The sequence below is a fragment of the Chrysochloris asiatica genome, unplaced genomic scaffold (genome assembly GCF_000296735.1).
Source record: "Chrysochloris asiatica unplaced genomic scaffold, ChrAsi1.0 scaffold00105, whole genome shotgun sequence".
Taxonomy (NCBI): domain Eukaryota; kingdom Metazoa; phylum Chordata; class Mammalia; order Afrosoricida; family Chrysochloridae; genus Chrysochloris; species Chrysochloris asiatica.
In genome coordinates this window covers 3,109,149-3,132,412 of record NW_006408623.1, presented here as the reverse complement: position 1 = coordinate 3,132,412, position 23,264 = coordinate 3,109,149, and the positions used below count along the sequence as shown (strand labels likewise).

The 23,264-nt window shown below is 47.0% G+C and overlaps 1 protein-coding gene across 2 annotated transcripts in view; it reads right to left on the bottom strand.

Annotated features, from left to right (window-relative positions):
- The window catches only part of EDRF1 (erythroid differentiation regulatory factor 1), a 47,619-nt gene that overhangs the window by 9,530 nt on the left and 14,825 nt on the right, over positions 1-23,264 (bottom strand). For both annotated transcript variants that reach the window (XM_006867430.1, XM_006867431.1), the window contains 13 exons: positions 23,069-23,180; positions 20,574-20,834; positions 18,252-18,323; positions 17,669-17,819; positions 15,836-16,024; positions 15,367-15,567; positions 14,502-14,720; positions 13,284-13,507; positions 12,644-12,802; positions 12,383-12,532; positions 11,124-11,277; positions 7,718-7,842; positions 5,486-5,631 (listed from right to left, as the gene is read on the bottom strand). In XM_006867430.1, the coding sequence (XP_006867492.1) occupies positions 5,486-5,631; positions 7,718-7,842; positions 11,124-11,277; positions 12,383-12,532; positions 12,644-12,802; positions 13,284-13,507; positions 14,502-14,720; positions 15,367-15,567; positions 15,836-16,024; positions 17,669-17,819; positions 18,252-18,323; positions 20,574-20,834; positions 23,069-23,180 (2,163 nt within the window). The remainder of the gene's footprint in view (positions 1-5,485; positions 5,632-7,717; positions 7,843-11,123; positions 11,278-12,382; positions 12,533-12,643; positions 12,803-13,283; positions 13,508-14,501; positions 14,721-15,366; positions 15,568-15,835; positions 16,025-17,668; positions 17,820-18,251; positions 18,324-20,573; positions 20,835-23,068; positions 23,181-23,264) is intronic.

Below are 23,264 nucleotides of genomic sequence, written 5' to 3'. Positions count from 1 at the left end.
TAACAAAAGGAGGGGAGTGATTGATTTTGCAGCCCAGGAGAGGAGGTCCCTGGGACCATCAAGAGAGAAGAATGGAGAGCGGGACCCTACCCAGAGGAGCAGTGACGCCAGGGATGGAGACAGAGACGATGACGTGGATAAACGGAGTGGCTGGGGACACTAGACTCAGGGAGGGAGAAGGACTGTGTGCTGGCAGCCAGGGAGCAGGCTTGTGTGGTGGTGGTGGTGTTTAGCACCGTCAAGTCAACTCCAGCCCATGCGGTAATCATTGCAATGAAACGAAATACGATGTTCTCCCATGTAAACCTCGCAATAAAAACTTAAAAAAACAAAACAAAAAAAAACCTTAAAACAAACAAAAAAACCCCACCCCTCCCTTACAGGCTAAGAGAGAGTGTAAAGAGCTGTTTACACCATAGGCGGCGTCTTAAGTACTCTGTTGTTAAGTGTGATTCTGAGTCAGTGATCTTGTTTACGGTTTTTGAGGAGCAGCTGGTGGGTTTGAACCACTGACCTTGCAGTTAGCAGTCTAGTAATCTAGAAGGAATTTAAACGTATACATGAGGATGTGGATAGGTTATATGTGCATAAATACAAGGAACTTGGCCCATCTGTGTGGGGTCCTGGCACCAATCCCCCCTCAGGGACTGAGGAGCTACATAACAGCAGAATCAGATTTTCTGTAGGGGAAGCAGAAAGCAGGACAGAAGTACCGTTAAAACACTGCCCCCCACAGCACTCATCTAAGACGAGAGAAAGGGGGTGAGTCAGAGCAGGATATGGAACACGTGACAACTGCCTCCATGGCCTTAGACACGAGAAGCGGATGGTGCTCCACTACCATGACTGAACAGCCAGATCAATGATTCCACAGAAGAATCCTGATCAAAAGTGGGGAGATGCAGAACAGAATTTCAAATGCTCATGGATTCTAAACCTTTTAGAGACGTCAAGATTGGATGAACTCCTGAAATTGCTGCCCTGAGATCATCTATAAACCTTAAACCAAAAATACCCCTTGAAATCTTAACACCAAATGGTTGTTGTTGTTAGGTGCCATCGAGTCAGTACCGACCCATAGAGACCTTATTTATACACAACAGAATGGAAAACTGCCTGATCCTGGGCCAACCTCACTCCTGTTGCCACGCTTGAGCCCATTGATGCTGCCACATGGCCAATCCATCTCGTTGGGGGTCTTCCTGTTTTTCTCTGACACTCCACCTTACCAAACATGATATTCCTCCAGCGACTGGTCCTTCCTGACAATATGTCCAAAGTATGAGAGACCAAGTTTGGCCATCTTGGCCTCTAAGAAGCACTCTGGCTGCACTTCCCAAACAGATCTATTGGTTCTTTTGTCAGCCCACGGCACTTTCAATATTCTCCTCCAACACCATAACTCAAAAGCATCAATTCTTCTACGGTCTACCAAACGGTAGTTTAGCTTAAATGATAAGTGTCTTTCTTGAGCACATGCTCTTTTAAGAACTATCTATGTGGGATCAAATTGACAACAACAATGGGAAAGATGACCTGGGACCCTTATGGTGCAGGGAGCTGATGCTACTACAGTGGAACAGCTCAGAACAGGAGGGCGAGAACGTCTGCACAGCTTCAAGGAGGGCTCAGTGACTCCCTATAGCATTTCCAAGGCTGTGCATCTTTGCGGGAATAGAAAGCCTCATCTTACACCCTTGGAGTAGCTGGTGGGTTCAAACCATCAACCTTGTGGCTCACGGTCCAGCGCTTACCATACAGAGCCACTGCACTCCCAGGACAAATTCCAGTTCTGGCCTTTTCTTGAACCTTTTCACAGTGGCTTCTGGGCAAGTCTCTAGTCTGGGGTCTAAGGGCAGTTGAGACCTGGGCAGACACAGAGCACGTTGCTGTGACCGTGAGCAGGTGCATGTGGGGGAACCCCTCCCGTTCATACCCCTGTACAGGACTGTCCCAAGGACTGTACCAGCAGGGCTTACAGTTAGTCACTGAAAGAAAACCAGACGGTCAACTGATGCAGTAAAAATAAACCACGTGACACAAGGTCAGCAGAAATACAAGGGGGGTCATCCTCATTGTGACAAAGGGTGGCCACAGCTATGTTTACCTATAGCGAATGGAAAACGGCAGAGACTTCCTCCCTGAGAGCTGAAGGAACTGGGGGTGGAGGAGGGGTTGCCTTTACAGAAGTTCCGCAAGAGGGGATTTGTAGAGGAAGGGGAGTGCTGTGCATCTTGGCTGTGAGGTAGATGAGAACCCACGCATTTGTTAAAGCTCACAGAGAGGACGTCACTGTACAGAAAAGCTGCACACTATGATTTGCTGTTGGTTAGTGCCGTTGAGTCAGTTCTGACTCACAGCGACCCTGCATACGGCTTCCGAGGAGCAGCTGGTGAGTTTAGAACTGCCAAACTTGCGGTTCAAACTGACCTCATGGTTGAGAGCTTGTCCTAAGCGCCACACCAGGACTCCGCATGCTGTGACTCTAAGCAGGAAAATGTGAGGGGGATGCAGGAAGTCTGTGCAAACATGGACTGAAACGACACTGGGGTCTTCCCACGGACGTTTAAAGTGCCCTTGTTTGCACAGGATAACTACATGCGTGTAACTAGGGGTGCAGGGGTGAGTGTTTTTCTTTTTCACTCCTGTCTTTTCCAAACTGTAATATGGCCAGATTGTACCTCTATTTTAAAAAAGGCTCATGATTTACACTACTCTCCAGATCCAACACTCTGGTATTTCATGTTAAATAATGTCAAAATAACAACAACCAAACAGCGTAACCACAGACGACATCAGTACTGAGCGATTTCCAACCATTCATCTGTCATACTGTGGTTTGCATGTTGCTGTGATTCTGGAACCCATGTCACCGGTATTTTAAATACCAACAGGGTACACCCATACTGGAGATTACATGACAGAATTTTGTAAGACCAAGGACTTATTCAATATAATTAACTTTTATGAAACAACATCAAATACAACTACACAAGGACGGAGTCCTGGTGTAGCCCTACAGGATAATGCACTGGACCGCAAGGTTTGTTTGAATCCCACGGTGGGCAGTTCAAACTCAACAGCCACTCCTTGGAAATCCTATGCAGGGTCGCTGTGAGGTGGAACCAATTTACACAAGGACCATTCCAAACGGCATACACAGAAATGAAAATGACTACAGCTGTGGGACGAAATAGTAAAGCTCCAAATCATCATCCCAAACAAGGCAGAGGGCAGATCTATAACAATCAATTGCTCATATGCTAGTTTAGGGTGAACCTGAAGATATCAAAACAAGTCCACAAGAACCAAAATATGACCTTAAATATATCCCACCTGAATTCAGAAATCATCAAGAACAGATTTGTGCATTAGATACTAATTATCAAAGACCAGAAGAGTACCATACAGGAAGAAAGCAAAAGGTCATTAAGAAGACAAGAAGGAAGGAAAAGACCAAAAGGGATGTCACAAGAGATTCTGCAACTTGTTCTCCAGTGTAGAGATGCTAAAGCAAATGCAAGAAGTAAGCAGGTAAAAAGTCCTGGAGTTCGAAAACCAAAAGGGAAGAACACGCTCAGCCTTCTCAAACTGAAGAACTGAGAGAAAATTATTCATGCCTCCAAGTGCAATACTGCAGGATTCTTTGGGCAAAATATTCAATGGTGCAGAAAGCATCACAAGAAGATAGAAGGAGTCACCGTACCAAAAATAAGTGGTCACTGTTCAGCCATTTCAAGAGGCAGCATATGAGCAAGAGCCAGTGGTACTGAAGGAAGAAGTCCATGTTGCACTGAAGGCATTGGCTAAGAACAAGGCTCCGGGAATTTTTCATGGAATACAAATCCTTCAACAAACTGATGCAGCACTGGAGGCACTCACTCATCTATGCCAAGATATCTGGACGACAACTCCCTGGGCAACTGACTAGAAGAGAGCCATATCTGTGCCCATTCCAAAGAGAGGTGACTCAACAGAATGTGGAAATCATCAGATAATACTGCTTGTGCTCATATAAAATTTTGTTAAAGATAATCCAAAATAATACAATGACGGGAACTGCCAGAGGATCCAGCTGGATTCAGATAAGGATGTGGAACGAGGGCTGTCAACGCTGACGTCAGATGGTAGGTTTCTGACTGTGGATCATGACAAGTAACAGGCAACAAGTATTCTGCAGCACTGATTTACGCCCTTGAGGAACCTGAACAGATCAAGAGGAAGTTGTTTGACTAGAACAAGGGGACACTGAATTGTTTAAAATCAGGAAAGCTACGCTCCAGGGTTGTATTCTTGCACTTCATTTAACATATGCTGAGGAAATAATCTGAGAAGCTGGATTATATGAAGATGAACGTGGCATCAGAATTGGAGTGAGACTCATTAACAACTTGCAATATGTAAATGATACAACCTTGCTTGCTGAAAGCAAAAATGAAGATTAAAGACCAGTTCTTCATTATGGATTGCACCTCAATGTAAATAAAACAATAAATCACATGATAAATGGAAAAAGACTGAAGTTGTTCAAGACTTCATTTTGCTTGGCTCCATCATCAACACTTACAGAGGCAGCAGTCAAATCTGTTGCCCAAGATTTTAAAGTGTTCAAGAGCAAAGATGTTACTCTGAGGACAAAGGTGCACCTTACTCAAGCCACAGTATTTTCAACAGCCTCATATGCACGTGAAAATTGAACAGTGACTGTTGAAAAATTGATGCATTTGAGTTATGGTGTGGGAGTAGAATATTAAAGGACCATGGGCTGCCAAATGAACAAACAGATCTGTGTTGGAAGAAGTACAGCCAGAGTGTTCCTTGGAAGTCAGGATACTGAGACACTGTTCCTCATATTTTGGACACGTTATCAGTAGAGGCCAATCCCTAGAGAAGAACATCATCCTTGGTAAAGTGGAAGGTCAGCAATAAAGTGAAGGACTAGTACAGTGACAACAGCAATGAGCCCAACCTTAACAAAGGCTGTGAGGCTGGCGCAGGACTGGGCGGAGTTGTGTTCTGTTGTGCACAGGGTCACTGTGAGTTGGAGCCAACTCTAGGCACCTAACAACAATGAGAAGTTTAAAGCTTTCTGCTGGTCTCTTTCTATTCTCCTCTGGAACTTCAGGGGTTCTAGAAGATCTGACTTTCTTCATCTCCTGTCTCGGCCCCAAGTGGGGCAGTCCTGACTCCCCTGAGCCAGTGTTCAGAGGTGTTGCTACAACTCTGAAAACCTCTGGCCCGGGTCACTCAGTTCTCTCTGGAAACAACCAGTAGGATGTTTGCCCTCAGGCAGCAAGGCTAACTGTTAGTTTCATCTCCGTCTTTGGTGGTCTCCACGGAGACAACTCAGCTGGATCGAGAGTTAGGTAGAGCACCACTTAACACTCTGGATTATCCATGGAGCACGAGAGAATGGGACGCATCCTTTTCCTACACCACTGAAGTTATGTGTGTGCTTTCTGCAGGAGGAAAGAATCTCATTTACCTTGCTTTCTTCTTAGTTGATGAGAGCAGTTTGATGGAGTGAAGGAGAAGGAACGACAAGCGAGATTCAAATATGCTGAGGAGTTTGATCACTTCGTCTCGATTAATACTAGGAGAGGAATCAGCAGTGGGGGCAGTTTCGTCACCCTGAAGCAAAAAAACCAAACATATATTTCACCTAAGACACTTGGGAATTTAAATCTCCTACTGAAGTGACAGGATTGAAGTTTCAGTAATCCAATAACATAGAAGCCCAAACCAAACAAACAGGAAACAAACTTTGAGGGCATGAATGCCTCACAGCTCATCAGTGGTTAGGTCTACAAACGTAACACTGTACAAAGAGTTCCTAAGTCCCCAATGCGAGATGCTAAGGGAGCAGCATGGATACTGGTCACACAGGACCTGACAACCATCTAACAAGGGCCAGGAGGGGACAGGCTGCAGCAGCCGGGGAACGAGGGAACTCTTAGGAACAGCAGATGGGCGCGTGTGGGCGCAACACCGGCAAACTAGAATGGCTCCCCAGGAGTCTGCTCGTATCATGTGTCAACAAAGAGTTTATAACCTCAGTCCCTTACTAATCAGGGCTTATTTTCAATAAGTCACAGCACGCTTAAAGAATTTCTCATATGTATATAATTTTTAAATTAAGTTGCAGCACACAAAACATTTCATGTGTGTGTATATATATATTATATACACACACATATATATGCATAGACATATATATATATAGTTGTTGTGAAGTACCGACTCCATAGTGACCTGGTATAGGGTTTCTGAGGAGCAGCTGGTGAGCCCGAACCGCCAACCTTACAGTTCAAACAGCTTTGCACTCTGGCGCATTAACCCACAACGCCACACCAGGACTCCATATATATAGTGATGCAGGTTAATGTGCTGGACCACAAGGTTGGCACTTAATAACATATGTGTGCATATATGTACGTACATATATTAAGTGCTGTCAAGTTGGTTCTGACCCATAGTGACCCTGTACAGGGTTTCCGAGGAGTGGCTGGTGAGCTTGAACCACGGACCTTGTAGTCCAGTGCATTAACCCACAGTGCCATGCCAAGACTACATGGATACACACGGATTCTTGTGTGGCATAGTATAGTTGGATGATACACTGGAATGGTCACTACGCGTTAGAACCGACTCAAAGGCACTTACCAACAACATACAGAAATCATACACAAAGGTAGGTTAAGAGGCATTGCGACAAAAGCATGGAAACCTTTATTAAACAAAATAATCAAAATGTGAAGCTACTGTTTCTCAATATATCCTCTATCTAGGTCTATATGGAGTCCTGATGTGGCGTTGTGGGTTAATGCGTCAGACTGCAAAGCCGTTTGAACTGCAAGGTCAGCAGTTCAAGCTCACCAGCGGCTCTCAGAAACCCTATACAGGGTCGCTGCGGGTGGGAACCGACTTGATGGCACGTCACATCAACAGGTCTAGATAATGCTGTAAACAGTGTTTCCGTCTCTCATACCCTTCCGTACAGTACTGTGCACTCTGATTTCCACATTAAAACAGGAATCTGGGCATCCTGAAGGGACACTCAAACTGTGCTCCTTTTCAATACTCTTTTGAGTTTTGGAAACAAAAAGAAGCCTGCAGGGCCAAGACCAGGGGTGTAAGGTGGACAGTCCTTGTTACCCCTGAAAAATGAACAGGAAATTCCTCGGCATAACTCTCCTGGCCTATTTCTTACCAGTGCAGTTTTAATTTTCTTTAAAATTTCTTCCTAATAAGCCCTCATGATGGCCCTGCGTCTTTTAAGAAACATGAACCCTCGGGAATTCCAACAGTCAGCACAACCTTCTGAGTAGACGTCTCTGCCTTAAACTGAGCTGGCTCGGCAGACGCGTTCGGCAGCCACTGCTTCCAGCGGACCTTGTCTTTTATTGAGATGAGACGAAGATAACTGTGTTTGTTACTTGTCTGCGACCACGGCAGAGACATGTCTGAACACATTCTGTTTGGAATCAATCCTGTGCATGTATATGAATTGGAATCCAGGAACAGCACTTGAGTGACCCTCACATTGGCTAATGAAGAGTTTAGTAATCCCGCCCAGCAAGTCGACCAGATATTGTTGGAGCTTTCATGCAGCTCCAGGCAGAGCACACACAGATGTTCGTGTGCATGTGCACATGCCCACAACACAGTCAGCATTTTACATGCTACTCCGAATAGCAGCCCTCCAGATTCTCTGCGCTGCACTCACCTGCTCAGACTCCTCTGTCAGCTCCTCCCTCAGGAGACGGAATGCATGCTTCGTCCTCACCATTAGGTCCAGGGCCCCAGACAGGGTTTTTAATTTTCCAACATTGCTATTCTGACCTAAAGTAATAAAACACAAAAATGACAATTCTTGAGTTCCGGCAAGATGGTGATCTTGGCAGATGTACTATAGAGACCCTCTACAACAAAGATATGGGACACCAAATGAACAGACACAGATAAAAACCCTCGAACCCAGAACTTGGAGAAAAGGTTAGAGTCACTGGACTGAGTGCTTTGCTGGGAGGAGAAGTTGAGCAGTGACGGGGAGAGAAGGAGACTGATTCATGACTGGCTGGCCAGTTGTGATGCAAACATCTTCTGTGCAGCTTTGGCCTGGCAGAGGAGATGCACGCAGGCTACAGGAAAGGTGAGATTTCTTCTCTTTCCCCACGCTCCCTTGGTGACCAGCGGTGTAGGTGTGGCCTGCTCCCACCCTCATCCATTCCACTGTGAGGTGGGAGCCAGTGCTGCAGCTTCAGTGGGCCATTTTGTGCCTCAATTCAGGCCGGCTGCAGAGCCACCAGACCAGCATTTAACCAGTCACCCTGCCCCCAGCTGCCTGGTGGTCCTGACAGTAAAGACCAGCACCATCAACAGCCTGTATTAAGGACTTCTGGACAGAGTGTCCTCCGCACAGGTCACACCGAGGCCGATAAACACTCACTCTCAGGCCACAAACTCTGCTGTTACAGCCCCGCCTACACCCGCCTCTTGAGCTCCTTGGCTCGCAGGCACCCCCCCACCCCCAGAATGTTCTCCTCTCCAGGGCCAACAGCCACATGGCTCTTGTTCCACTGGTTCTGTTTATATGTTCTTTCTCCTCCTCTCTTTCCATTCCCTTGAATTTTATTCTGTCTCTATGTCCGCTATTGTTTTTCCTTCTGTTTTCCATTTTCCCTCTTCTTTTTCTCCCTTTTGATCTTTCTTTACTACTTACTCTCTACTCTCTTTTCATCTTCCCTCTCCCAGGTTTTTAAAGTGTGGTTTAAATTTATTTTTACTTTCTCTTATTTTTCTTGTCTATAGCTCCATTTACCTGTCCCTCTTTTGTCTTTACAGTCATTATTTTCTTATCTGTTTTTACTTAACTTTCTCTCTTCATTGTTGATTCCTTGTTTGCTTATTCTCTTTTGTTTTCTTATGTGGGGGTGGAGGTGGGGAAGGGAGTAGTTTTCTCTTTTCCATCCAACAGGAGACACAGCACCTGTGCCCACACAGCCCAGCCACAACTATCCCCTCTGCTGCTCCACCCAGTGGGCAAGAGCCAGTACCACTCCTATACCAACTGATCAATGACAGACAGCAGCCAACAGCAGTCAAACCCTAGACTGAGGTGTACACGCTTCCCTACAGCCACAGGAGACCATGGTGAGAGCCTGAGAACACAGTAACATCCAATCATCAATTAAATACAAATACGACAATCCCACAATGCCCTGGAGACAACAGACAATTTGAACCCACACAAAGAAACAAGAGAGAACGGCTAAAACAAATGACCAAGATGCAGAGCCAAGAAACGTCTGAGGAAGAAAAGGTAACGAACTGACTGAAAAAGGATTCCAAAGAATGATATTTAGGTAGCTTTAAAGGATTGACAGAAAGATGGAGCAAAGCAAGGAGAAGAGAGGAAAATTTAACAAGAATTCGGGAAAACACTACAAGAATAAACACACAAAATAAACGCAAATTTTAAAACGACATAAAACCTGCAATTCGAAATCTAGTCGATTAATACTAAGATCACAGCAATGGACAACACACTGAAAGGGCAAAGGAGCAGATGCCAAGCAATGGAAGCCCAAATCAGTGAGCTTGAAGCTAAATTTCTCGATTCGAGTATGCTAAAACAATCAGAAAAAAGAGTGAAAAAAATCCCAAAGAAACCCTAAGTTATTTGGGACACCATGAAGAGGAACAACTTAGAGGTATTCCAGAACAGGAAGAAACAATTAAAAACACAGAGAAAATTGTCACAAGAGTTGTTGGAAGAAAATTTCCCTAACCTCTTGAAAGAAGCATTAAAGAAGCTGAACAAACCCTGAACAGGATAAACCCCCAAAGAAAATCACCAAGACATATCAAAATCAAACTCTTCAAAACCCAAGATAAGGAAAGAATCCTGAGAGCAGCTCAGGAAAAACGAAAAGTTACCTACAAAGGAGAACCAATAAGACTTCGCTCAGATTTTTATCAGAAACCATGCAGGCAAGAGGGACATGGGATGACATATACGAAACTCTGAAAGAAAAAAATTCCCAACCAAGAATCACGTATCTAGCAAAGCTGTCCCTCAAATACGATGGTGAAATTAGATTGCTTCCTGAAAAACAGAAATTAAAGGTCTTTGTAATGACCAGACCAACTTTACAAAGAATGCTAAACTAAAGGGTGTTCTCTGGACTGAAAAACAACAGACAACAACCTGAGATTAGTATACATGACAACACCATCCAGAACTTGATCTAGATATGGAAGTATTAAAAGTAAAACAAACCTACCAGACTGAAAATGGAGAACCAGAGCTATCAATTTATAAAGTCAAGGGAATAGTACAGATACAGAAATTCCAAAAGGCAAGGACACCAAGTAGATTTCAAGATACAGCAAACTGTTTTAAATACGGAAAAATACTAATAAATTACAAGGTAACTTCAAAGAAAATGAATACACTTGCACACCAAAATAAACAAAAGGAGAACCATAAAACTGTAAACATTAACACAACAAAAATGAAAATGCACAGAAAACTCACACAAAAAAATGAATTCAGTGCCAAAAATTACGTGGAACAAAGAAACCAGCAGCATTTCAAAAGCAAAAACAAAAAAAACACGAAAAACAGCAAAATGAGAGCAACCAATTCATGTCTGTGGATCATTACACTTAATGTGCTTGGATGAAATGTACCAGTCGGGAGACAGAGAGCAGAATGGATAAGAAAACAAGATCCTTCAATATGCTGTCTACAAGAGACATATCAAAAAGATGGAGACCAACTAAATGCCCACCAACAGAACAGTTAAGCTTAGTGTGGTACAGACACACAATGGAATAGTATGGCACGCTTAAGAGTGATGAATCTGTGCCCTCCTCACCATGGGTGAACCTGGAGGCCATCCTGCTGAGGGACATTAATGAATCACTAAAGGACAAACACTGTCTAAGACCAATGGCGTACAAGGTTAGGTTTTCTTCAATCAAAGAAACAATCGATACAATTAAAAGGGAAAACCATTACTTACATCCAACAGTGATCCACAGGCTCTGCCCACTCTAAGACAATCCAACACTAAGCCAATGCATATCAATCTGAGAAATAAAAAAGTAAGACTTACTGGTCATCTGAAATTCTGCAAAAGCTACTCTTTCTAACTGCACTCTAAGCACTTCACAGGGGGCGTCTTTCAGGAGCTGAAACAGCTTCACAGCTTTGCTGTAATGGAGGTCTGCCAGTACCCGATGCTGCTTCCTAAGATGTTCATCACCAACCTAGAGCCAAAAATAAAACACAATCCTAAGGCGTGGGATGCACAGCTACTCCCAGAGTCTTCACTGCCTCTCCAGGTGCCTGGCACTGCTTTGTTTCAGCGCTCTGATGACTCATCTAGGTCCTTGGGTCCAAGGTGAAATCATTTTAGGATACGGTGTGAGGTAGAACGCCAACGGCGTGCGGGTAGTCAGTTGGCCTAACACCTCTTAGCAAAAATATTTTTTCGCTCCACTGAACTGTCTGGGCACCTTGGACTGGTTTTTGTCCTGAGGATCTTAGTCCATCTTAATAAACTTGAAGTTTGGTTGGGGGCAGGGGGTGGGAAGAATCACGTGGCAAGAAGTAAAAGAGCCCAGGGTTAGCTCAAAATGGGAAAAAAATCCTCTCCAGGTCAGGCTGGCCCTCAAAGAATCCTACTCTCAGGAGAGCAACCCGGAAGTAAACCCATGCCCACGGGACTGAATAGCAAGTAGTCAGGAAACTGAATCAAAAACAGAGAAAAGTAAGAAAACCACCAGTCCTAATAGACAACACTAGGCTCCTGGAAGAATCAAAGCAAGCTCTCCGAAGGCGGCCCCCGTCCAGCTCTTAGAAATCGATGCATTTGAACCCCAGGATTCAGACACACGACAGGGCACAGCACATGCTCTGTAAACAGCCAAACTGAAACCACCCAAACACCGATCACAGAACTGATAGACTGCAAGAGGCTCACCTAATGGCTCCTACTCAGCTGAGAACACACAGCGACACCTACCAACACGAACACCTCTAAAAACCACCAGGGGAGGTGAAAGGCAGCGAGCCCCAGGAGCATGCAGTGTGATCACAGGTACAATGTAAACACACCGCTAGGGAGGCCAAACAGGCCCAGGCATCACCCACAGGAGCCCAGAATAAAATGGGAGAGTGGAGAGGGAGACAGCTCCGCACGGTCAGTGCACACATGCACGTGTATGGGACTCGTGTTTTCTGCATGCCTTCTTCACAAGTGCCACCTCATGGTAAGGAGCGGTGGGAGACGGGCTTTCTAAGGGAGCTCCTCAATGTGGCCAACGCTGAGGTGGACACTGACTGGAGAGCACACACGGCAGGGCCACTTACCTGGTTCCGCAAACAGCTGTGGTACATGGAAGCCAGCCTGTGGTGGATGGTGGCGGCCCGGTACTGACACAGCGGCTGCCGAGCCGAGGCGGAGTCTGCGTCACAATACTTAAGAGACTTGAGCATTGCCTCGCTGACCTCTTTTTCAATCTGTGGGGTTTGGGGAGACAAGGCCCAGCACCTTAACGCTAAGTGTTTGAGAAAGGTACTAAGACTAGGAATCGGGCTGGGAGAAGATGGGTGTGTAGCCCCTCCCCGCACCTGCTCCTGAGCCTTCCTAGACAGGGGGGCGTAATCCTGCTGCAGAGTCGCCATCGTGAAGTAAGTTGTGGACAATTCCCAGTTCACTGAGTCCCAAACGGCAGGGTGTCGGTCTCGTGTACCCAGTGACCTGAGAGCTTTCAAGTAGTAGTCAACAGCCTGTGAGCAGAACAAAGGACATGCCATTCACTAAAATTACGATGTCATAAAAACCGAGGAATTGTGGGAGACTTCACAAAATGACAATAGTAAGAGGAAAGGAAGAGAGTAATGTCAGTATTTTAAAACAAAAGTTATTGACAATAGATGGAAATGATCTATTGTTCCCTCAGGTTGGGAGCAGCCTTCCCCAGCCAGCCCCTCAGCACAGAAGCCCCTCGGACTTCTAATCCTCTTCCAGCTTCCAATCACCCATGGCCACCCTTAATTCATGTGGTATGCACTTGGGTTACAACAACACAATGTACACAACAGTCCCTCTTTCCTTACCAATTCAATTCTGACTGTTTTTAGGCCACTTTCTAAATGTCCTAATGATGTGGCGACTCCTATCACCTCCCCCCGCATTTTACTCCTGTTAGTTTTACAGTAAGAACTCTAAGGCATTATGACAAAGTTGAATGACCGTCCTCCATGTTACCTTATTATAGTACAAGCCCTCTTCCGGTGAAAACTCGCGAGTCAATCCGCCCCCGGCCCCGCAGTGCGCCTGTGCACAGATCCGCATGAGCCTTCCCGTGTTGCACAACAAAAGGGCAGCGTTGGTGGCATCGTCGATGGATTCGAAGTTGTGAATCCCTTTCTCAAAACAAGAAAAGCTTCTCTTCCACAGCTGCTGCTCTGCAGCAGACACGCTTCTGCTTACTGCCAAAAACACAAGAAAGAAAGAGAACAATCCTATCAGCACAGGTCAGTGTGGAGCCCACCTGTCCATCCTTGGCATAGAGGTAGCATGGTGGTCACCCCTCCACACCAGCCATGACATGAAGGCCAGCAAGCAAAAACCTCTACAAAAAGGACTGGTTTTTTTGGTAAAGATTAAAAACACGTGCTTGGAAGAGATTCAGTTGGTTTTCTCGAATGCTTGTACGTTTAGGATCACATCTCACCTTCCTCCTCTAGGCACCCCTTCAATGTACCTGTCCCCGGTAGCTATGAGCCCGCTGGGGACAATGTTTGTGTTCCTAGTTGGCTCCATTCATACATCAACAGGCACCCCCAGGCTGGGCTTCGGGCTCTCCTCAGGCCTGTGTCAGCCTTTTCTTTTCTCAGGCAGGTGTTCGGTCATTACATCTCAGTCATTCTCTTGGTGCCCAGCCCCAACAGCCCCAAGCACACATCTCTAACTAGATGAGAGCATTTCACAGAAAGCCGATCCGGGTCTCAAACTCAACATGGGCCAAAGGAACCCATCACCCTGTGTGGCTCACACAGAGCACAGACGATTTCTCTAATCAGCCACTGGAGCCAAGCCTCAGGCTCCCATTAGTCGGGAGTTTCCAACATCACACGCTGCCCTGTTCCAACTACACCTGGCTCCTGAGTGCATCCCAGAGTCCCACACCACAACACATACCCTTCCCATGCTTTCCTCCACCGCACCTGTACTTGACCATGGACGTTGTGTCCCAACAAGATACAAGACCACACCATAGCTGGCCACATAGCCAATGGCTTCTGACTGGATTTGATAGAGGCAATGGGGGAAGGGGGACACGGAAATGATAGTTCAACTTATTTCTGGAGAAGTTAATAACCCACAGCCCCCCTTTAGGACGTAAGCTGGTCCTGCCGAGTACTGGAAAGCCCGTCTCACATTCTCGGGCTGGTGGTGAAGCGAACTTAAAGCCGTACTCACCGACTCGCTCACTCTGGAATACAGCAGCTTGGTTCATATAAAACACTCCGATTTCATTTCTAATGTTGCCCATCCTCTTCAATACTTGTACGTAGTGTTCTGGATTTTGGCCTTTTAAGTCACTAAACTCTAAGATTTCATTTGCAGCCTCGTAACATTTACAGCTGACTGACAGCTGGCTTTCCAAGTCTGTGGATAAGTCGGTGGCCCAGGCGAACCCTTGGGAAGAAGGAGACACAGCAGTGAGTGTGGGTCTTCTCAGTACCCAGTGTCGACACTAGTCTGGTTATGTTTAGGACGAAACGAAGTCACAAGATGCCATGTCATAGAAACATACCAATGTTCAGTGAATACAGGTGGAAGAATCTAAATATTTAAAACACATAAGAAACCACAATGCGGTATGGACAGATTAAGAGTTAATGAAGACAACAAACCTTTTATTTTTAAAACACAATCGTTAAACCTTCTCACCATATCCCTGTCTTTTGCACTATATTCTTTATTTCCACCTTTTTCTGTCCTTCATTTCCTGTATCTTTTGTTTATTGTGGGGCTGGTAGCAATAAGGAGTTAGGGTTAAGACTAGGTCTAGGCTCTGGCTAGGACTTCATGTAGTGTCATGGTTGTGGTTAGGACTAGGGACTCCTGGTTGGCGCTGTAGGATGAGCACTAGACGGTGAACCACCACATTGGCAGTTCGAACCCACCAGCTGCTCCTCGGAAACCCAGTGCAGGTTTGCTATGAGCTGGAACTGACTTGATGCACTGAACAGCAGCAGCCACCCGAGCACTGAAGCTGCCTGCCCCTTCTGAGGTGGAGGGAGGCCTCTGGCCTGAACAGGTGGGTCCGGTGCCCACGTACCTTGACAAGTGGACTCTTTGTGCAGGCTGTGCAGGATCTCCTGGTCCTCTTTCGTCTGGTAATTGAACTCCTCAAGGTGCGCAGCTCTGTTGCTTGCGTTCTGGGCCAGCATCAACTGGATGTCGCCACAGAGAGTCAGGTACTGAGACAGGAAAAGCAGCACCTCAGACAGCATGTTGGTGCAGAGGCAGCAGTAAGTGTCTGTAGGGAGGGAAAACAAGACCGCTTCAAAGACCACCAACACAGCCAACAGCAAGAGGCGGCCACTGTGTCTCCTGGGAATTCACACCAGAGATCACGCGTGGCTTGGGATATGTGAATGCAGAAATATTATAGCACTCAAAGAAGAAACTAAAACATGAGATGGCACACTTGAGTCGGACAAAGCAGCTTTCAAGCTGTGTCCCCCGCTCCGACATGGCCACGCAGGCTCCGCAAAGCGAGTGGGTCTATAGTCATGGTGCCTTACCGTGGCTCTGCAAAGCCAATTTGATGTAGCGTAATGCTCTTCCGTATTTCTGAAGACTCATAGCCGCATCAGACAAGACATAGTAGGCCTTTGACGACTTGAGGATCAGTTGAAGCTTCATTTTATGTTGCCAAGAGCCGGGGATCACTCTGGACTGACTGGAGTAGTTCCCCTTCTGAAGGGAGCCCACTAGGACACGGGAAAAGAGCATCACATTTTATTGGAACATAGGTCTCCCCACAAAATAGAAGTTCTGCTTCTTGATGAAAATGCCCCAACACCTAGGACGGTTGCTACAAGACTGGCAAGTACAGGGCTTTGCTACTTAAAGGCAACGAAGCAAACCCACAGGAGTTCCAGCCACTGCTCTGAGGTCTGCCTGCCTTGGCTCTCGGGGACAGACACTCACGAGTCAGGCCGCCTGTCTGCGGTCTGGGACTGTGTGTGCCTTCCTAACACAGGTTAAATCACAAATAGCAGCTTCTCTCAGCACACCGTGTCCCAGCACCTTTCCCTGTTCCCTGAGCTGCAGCCACCCCACTTCCTGTGCTCCATCCTCAGAGAGGTGCTGCTACTTGTTCCCTGAATCCTTGTCCCTTCCCCCGAGCTCCGCACTCTTTTCTCTACAGTCCAGCCCATCGCTACCTGGATGGATTTTGCGCCAAGCACCACACAACATGGGAAACAGTACCATGATGCTGTATGGTCTCTGTCCTGGGGGTCGTCACGGATGAGGCGGAGACGGGCCAACCACAGAATACACTCAGTACATGCTGCGGGTACACAGCCTCATCCCTTGTTAGGAGAGTCCTCACTTTCTAGCAGCTCGGGCTTTCCTAGACTTCTTAGACTCATGCTGGGTGAGTCTAATTTCTCAAATTCCAATGGGCACAGTTACTTTTTCTGTGAGTGAGGCACCCTGACAAAACTGAAGAGGAGTCAGGTGAAGTTCTTGCTCACAAATGGGTGTTTGTGACCCTGTAATACACACGCACAGTCTGAAACAGGGGAAAGAATCGAGTCATCCTGAGAAGGGACAGAGACTGTCAACTTCAGCACAACTTCCAACAGGGGGTGGGGAAGAAGAGGCAGAAAAAACAGTCCACAGTCCTAGAAAAACACCTCTCTCCAGCCCCAACAATCTCTATTTATGGGCGGAGTCCCCCAATAGCACCTGGTAGCATTTCAAACATACAACTTTTCAAATATTTTCTTTAAATAAGTGAAACTGATTTAAGACTAAAAATGAGGGGCAGACAATGTTGGAAAAACAATTTAGATGAAAATAATCAAGAAACCCAAGACTTTTACTTCAAAGCCCACAGGTTCTTCAGGAAGTGATGTTCCTGAAGAAAAAATGACATGCAATTCATAAACGTCATGTCTAGATGGTGCTTACACAGAACATTAAATGTATTAACTCAGTCTTCATCACAATCTTGAAGCAGGACTATTATTGTCTTGTTTTAGGCTCAGAGAGGTGGAACAACTTGTCTGAGCAAAGCCGTGGTCCCCAGGCGGGCAGCGTGGCTCTGACACTGAGCTCCGGGCACGCCTGCTTTCAGGAGATGCCTTTTCCTGGGGACACTCTGCCAGGCTGGAGGGGCTCCTCACAGCCTGGGATAACAAGGAAAACCAGAGTTCTTATGTCTCAGCTAGAAATCTCGGTGGTGATGGCATTATCTTGCTTTCTTTTATATTTAAAAAGAAGAGACAGCTGCCCCAACTTCCCATTCCCACACACCTTCTCTAAACTCCTTTTGATGAATGCCCTCATAGAGGGGATGGAGAACCCACAGATTATTCTGCTGAAGGCCCATCAACCCAACTTACTTTTGTCCAGAAACAAGGCTGTCTGCTTCTCCAGGCCCTCAGGGCCCCCTCGGGTGGCCTCATCTTCGTATTTCAGTGGGATTGGGGTGTTGGGGTCAGCTGCAGGAAGGTCACTTTCCTTTTTGATGCTGCTGTCCACAGATTTCAAACCCTTAAAAAGGAGGAGACACACTGGCTACTCACCTAACCAAAGGCCAATGGAAAACTAAACAGAGGCCAGTTCCTGGGTTACTGGACACACTTCTTGTTGTCATGTGCTGCCGAGTCAGTTCTGACTCATAGCGACTCTATATTGGGTTTCTGAGGAGCAGTTGGTGGGCTAGAACCACCGACCTTGCAGTCCTGGTGTGGCCCTGTGGGTTAATGTGCTGGACTGTAAGGTCAGTTTGAACTGAACACACTTAGGAGAACTTAGGTTTTGAAAACAGACAAACTAAGTTTGATCGAGCTGAAATATATGGAAGAACTTCACTTGACGCTTTAAAAAAAAACAAAAAACTTCCAGAAGATAACCCTCCAAATGGACGCCGAGAAACGGCTGGGAAGGTTTTGCGAAGACCACTCTGTGAGGAAGGCCCCTTACCTCAAGGACGTAGCTGAGGACCAGTCTGCAGCGCTCCTCTGTGTCATGGCAAACTGGAAACGCACAGCTGGGCTTCATAAACAAACAGAAGGCAATTAACATACCACCCAGATACCCGCCTTCCCAGCCCTCAACCCGCCCTCAACGCGCAATGGCGACAGCTCAGCACATGGGCTTCCATCAGTCCGCATCGACTCGGCAGCATCAGGTTTTGGTTTGTGATTGTTGTTAAGTGCTGTCGAGTTGTTCGGACTCATAGCAACCCCATATAGGATTTCTGCTAAGGTGCTAGTGAGTTTGAACCATCAGCCTTGCAGTTCAAATCGACCTTGCAGTCTGGTGCTGATCCTACAAAGCCATACAAGATATGCGGTGTAAACCCGTAATTTAGAAATCTGCTTTACAGGGAGCTGAACAGCAAGGCTGATATTCTGTCTTTGTTGCAGATCAAGTTATTATCAGCATCATCAAACCTGCCTTCCCCAAAGAAGTCTCCCAGTATGTACACTGCTTTAAGTACTAAAGATTTATTACAGTCTTCTGTAGGGACAGTGAGAAGGTTGAGTTTGGCTGAGTGCACACCTGATGTATGCTGTCCACTTAGCTCCTAGCTAGAATGGACACGACAACTACAGCTAACAAGGCCAGTTCACAGTGTCCCAGTGGTCTGACTGTACACACAGAGCTAACAGTGTCCGTGTGTAGGTGGCCCCAGTGGTCTGACTGTACACAGAGCTAACAGTGTCCATGTGTAGGTGGTCCTAGTGGTCTGACTGTACACACAGCTAACAGAATCTATGTGTAGGTGGTCCTAGTGGTCTGGCTGTACACAGAGCTAACAGTGTCCGTGTGTAGGTGGCCCCAGTGGTCTGACTGTACACACAGCTAACAGTGTCCATGTGTAGGTGGCCCCAGTGGTCTGACTGTACACACAGCTAACAGAGTCTATGTGTAGGTGGTCCTAGTGGTCTGGCTGTACACACAGCTAAAAGTCTCAGTGTGTAGGTGGTCCCAGTGGTCTGACTGTACACAGAGCTAACAATGTCCGTGTGTAGGTGGTCCCAGTGGTCTGACAGTGCACACACAGTTAACAGTGTCTGTGTGTAGGTACCCAGTGGTCTGACAACAAAGGAAGAGAAAGTCAGCCAGACGGGTACTATACAGGTAAGAGAGAGATGTCCTCTCAAAGATTTACTTCAACACAACACCTCTAAATTAAAGCCACAGGGACCAGTCACAACTCCTTACAGCTGATCTGGATCTAAGCCCAAAGAGGCAGGACTGGACAGTAATGGTACTTTGGAAAACAGAGACATACTTCTATCGTCTTCAGAAAGACTGATGACAGGAGGGTCAACACAGCCCACACCATGAGAAACCTGAAGGGTAGAGGGTGGTGGAGCCTCTCTGGCCCTGACCAGGGTAGGGGCAGGTCCATGGCCACCATGACCAAGGTCACTGCAATGCACGGGTAATGTACCACAGTCCCATCAGACTCTGACACAGCTCCCTGTCACCCATGTGTCAATGACTATACTGACATCTGCTTTACATGTCGGGCCACCAGGCAGACCTGGAGAAAATACACACACACGTTCTAGAATCATAAAGTGAGGCCTTGTAAAATTCTGGAGCAGGCAGGCTAACAACTATGGGCAGACTTCACTTAACGTCCAAGATCCGTTCTGGGAAACAGGACATGGTGTAATCTGGATGTTGTGCAGATACCATCTCACATCCAGACAGTTCCTCAACAAACTGCAGCTAGATCTCTGGAAGCTGCTAGTAAAAGCCCAAGAGCTGTGTCCACCAGGTCAAGGAGGCCAGGCTGGCTGCCTTGGGTTGCTGCCAGCACTCGAAGCAGGACTCTGAACACATCTAGATGCCAGGTGGGGGGCACAGAGGGGTGGCCCTGGGAACCGAGGGTGTGGGTGCCAGGAGTGTAGCTGCCAATGCCCAGAGCCTGAAAATGCCCTGGGTCTGGTTAGCACCACCCCTGCCCACAGCAGGAGCAGAGGAGACATAGCAGGTGCTGTCCTGGGCTGGGAGTGAGGGGTGGCTCAGCTGTTGGGTGTGTGAATCAAGTCAGAAGGGAAGGAAGGAGGTGAAAGCGAAGGACAATGCCCTGTGGGAACTGTGATACACCCTGGAGCCCCACTGGCTACCTGTTCCCTCTGGGGGTGTAGGGACTTGGAAACTACAGGAGGCATATAACAAACAACAGGAGAGCTGCTTTTCTGATATAAGAACACCTATGGGAACGCGGCCACATATGCCTCTGGACATTGTCTGTACACTGAACCAGCGTCCTAACAGGCTCACTCTGATCTGATGGATGGACTTGTACTTTTCTGGCACCGACAGTTCTCCAACAGACTTAATGACGGCCACCGCCTTGTTGTCCTCCGCGGGGTCTGAGCTGGCGCTGTAGGAACCGTTTTCGTCGCTATCTGCTTCCTCCTCCTCTTCCTCACTATAGCTCTCATCAGAGTTCTCAGTGAGAGGGGATTCGGAGCTTTCTTCTTTCTTAGGTTCGTCCAATTGGAAAAGTTCTGACAGCATGTAATTGGCTGAAGCAATGATCTTAGGGAAAGAAAATGAAGGAGAAATATGGGTGCCTTATCCAACCTGAGTCCTCCGGAGAGGAACTCCATCCCGTCATCCATCTCTGAAAAGGCTGGCAGCTGCGCCAGCCTGGGGACAAACCCGAGCTCTAAGTGTGGCAGGACGTAAGTGACCCCATTCCACCCCACATGAACAAGCCAGTGTTCTCTTTACAACCAAGTTCACTGTTAACCGAACCTGATGTGGTCAGGTCAGTGACCAAGTAGAAGTGCTCCCCCCATCGGGCTGGCTCAGCGCTGGACAGCGAACCACAAGGTCAGTGGCGTAAACCCACAGGCTGCTCCTTGGAGACCCTCTACAGGGTCCCTCGGAGTCAGAACCGACTTGACAGCACATAACAGTCTTTACAGAAGACATCCTCATTGTCCTCACAGAGTGGTTGGTGGGTCCTAACCAACTGCCTTTTGGTTACCAGCCGAACACTTCCCTAACGACAGCGCCACCAGAGACTCTTGTCATCAATCCCAGCCACACACAGCTGCCCTACAGGACAGACTGCAAATCTTCAGGGGAGCAGGTAGCCCCTCTTTCTTCCATGGAGAGGCTGGTGGTTTCTACCGGTGAGCAACTGAGCACTAAAGAACCGCTCAGCCAGGGCTCTGCATCATCCTGCGGTGACTATTACCCACGACATCATCTATGGCTCTGTAATGAGGGAAAAGTCCATCCCGCCAGCTCTTCAAATGAGCACATTACCATTTGTTATTAAGCGATTCTTAACGGCATGCAATATGCTTAGCATCATTCTCTAACTTGCACATAAGCCATTCATGTTCCACTAAACCTCAATCACAGAAGATAAGTCAGAAATTATCGGCCACTTTTCTTCAAACCGGTTTTTCCTCTAGATTTGGTCCCTAGGATAACCTATTGTTGTTGTTAAGTGCCATGGAGTCGGTTCTGACTCATAGCGACCCTGTACAGGGTTTCTGAGGATGTAAATCGCCTTATCTTTCTCCCACGGAGCAGCTGGCAGTTTCGAACTGCTTACCTTGCAGTTCGCAGCCTGATTCGTAACCACTACGCTACCAGAGCCCCCCCAACTAAATTGGACGATTTAAGTTGGATCTTTAAAAAAAGAAATGTCTATATTACATACCCTTTCTGATTTAAACAGCATACAAACAATCAGCCTTACACTGAAAAACAAAGCTGTCAGACTCGGACACCGGTGGGCAGTACTGCTGTTACATGCTACCGAGTTGGCTCTGACTCAGTGACCTTGGCGAGGGTCTCTAAGGAGCGGCCTATAGGTCTGAACCATCAACCTCGCAGTTAGCAGTCCAGTGTTTAACCGGCAGTGCCTGCCACACCAGGACTCCAGTTGAGGGTGAGACTGTGGGGAGTGTGCAGGTGACGTAACAGTGCTGTTACATACTGAAATGCGGACACTCAGAACCCTCACCTGTACAAAGTGACCAGGTCAATTCATGCAAGTGGATCTCTGAGGAGATTCTCACCTCCCCCACCTTCTAACAGTAAGAGAGGCAGCACAGCTCTGCTAGGGTTACCTCACTGTCCCACTTCTCCACCAGCATTGTCCAATGCCAGTCAAAAACTTCTAGTCTGTTGTTGTTGGTAAGTGGCACAGAGTCGGTTCCGACTCATAGCAACCCTGTTATAGGGCTTCCTCAGAGTAGCTGGTGGGTTTGAACTGCTGACCTTGTGGTTCACACGCCAGTGCTGATTCACAGCACTACACCAGGAGACATGTTAAAAAAAAAGTGCTTATCTGCTGAGATGAATTAATAAGCCAATATCCCACCATTGTTGTGGAGCCAATTTAAACTCGCAGCCACCCTGGAGGCCAGGGCAGACACAAGGCTGCGGTCATCTACACCAAAGCAGATTGCCACGTCTTCCTCCTGCAGAGTGGCTGGCTGGTGGGTTCACACTGCCCACCTTTCCGTTAGTAGCAAGAGCTAAAGCACCAGGCCAGTAGGGCTCCTTGAATCGAATACATACACGAAGCCATCAGTTCGAAACGTACTATGTAACACTCACACACATTTCAAAATTCCTGCATGTGCCAATTCAGATGAGGCATATTCCAAATGCCAGAGAGCCCTCCGTGGTCAGTGGTCATCCTGCCCGCAGACCAATCTTATAATCCCCCCCCCCACATGTGCTTTTTCAGTATTTCATAACAAAACTACAAGGATGTTTAGAGAAGATACAAATGTTAAGCTTACCTGAGGATGTCTGCCTTTGTCCAGCAACTTGACACAATTCAGGAGCAATGTCCTGACGGTCCCATAGTGCTTCTTGTTCTGGTTCTTCTTCACCATCATGTTACAGGCCACCCTGAAACAACGTCAATGCCAGCTTTACTTCCCAGCCACCCTGAAAGAACGTCAATGCCAGCTTTACTTCCCGGCCACCCTGAAA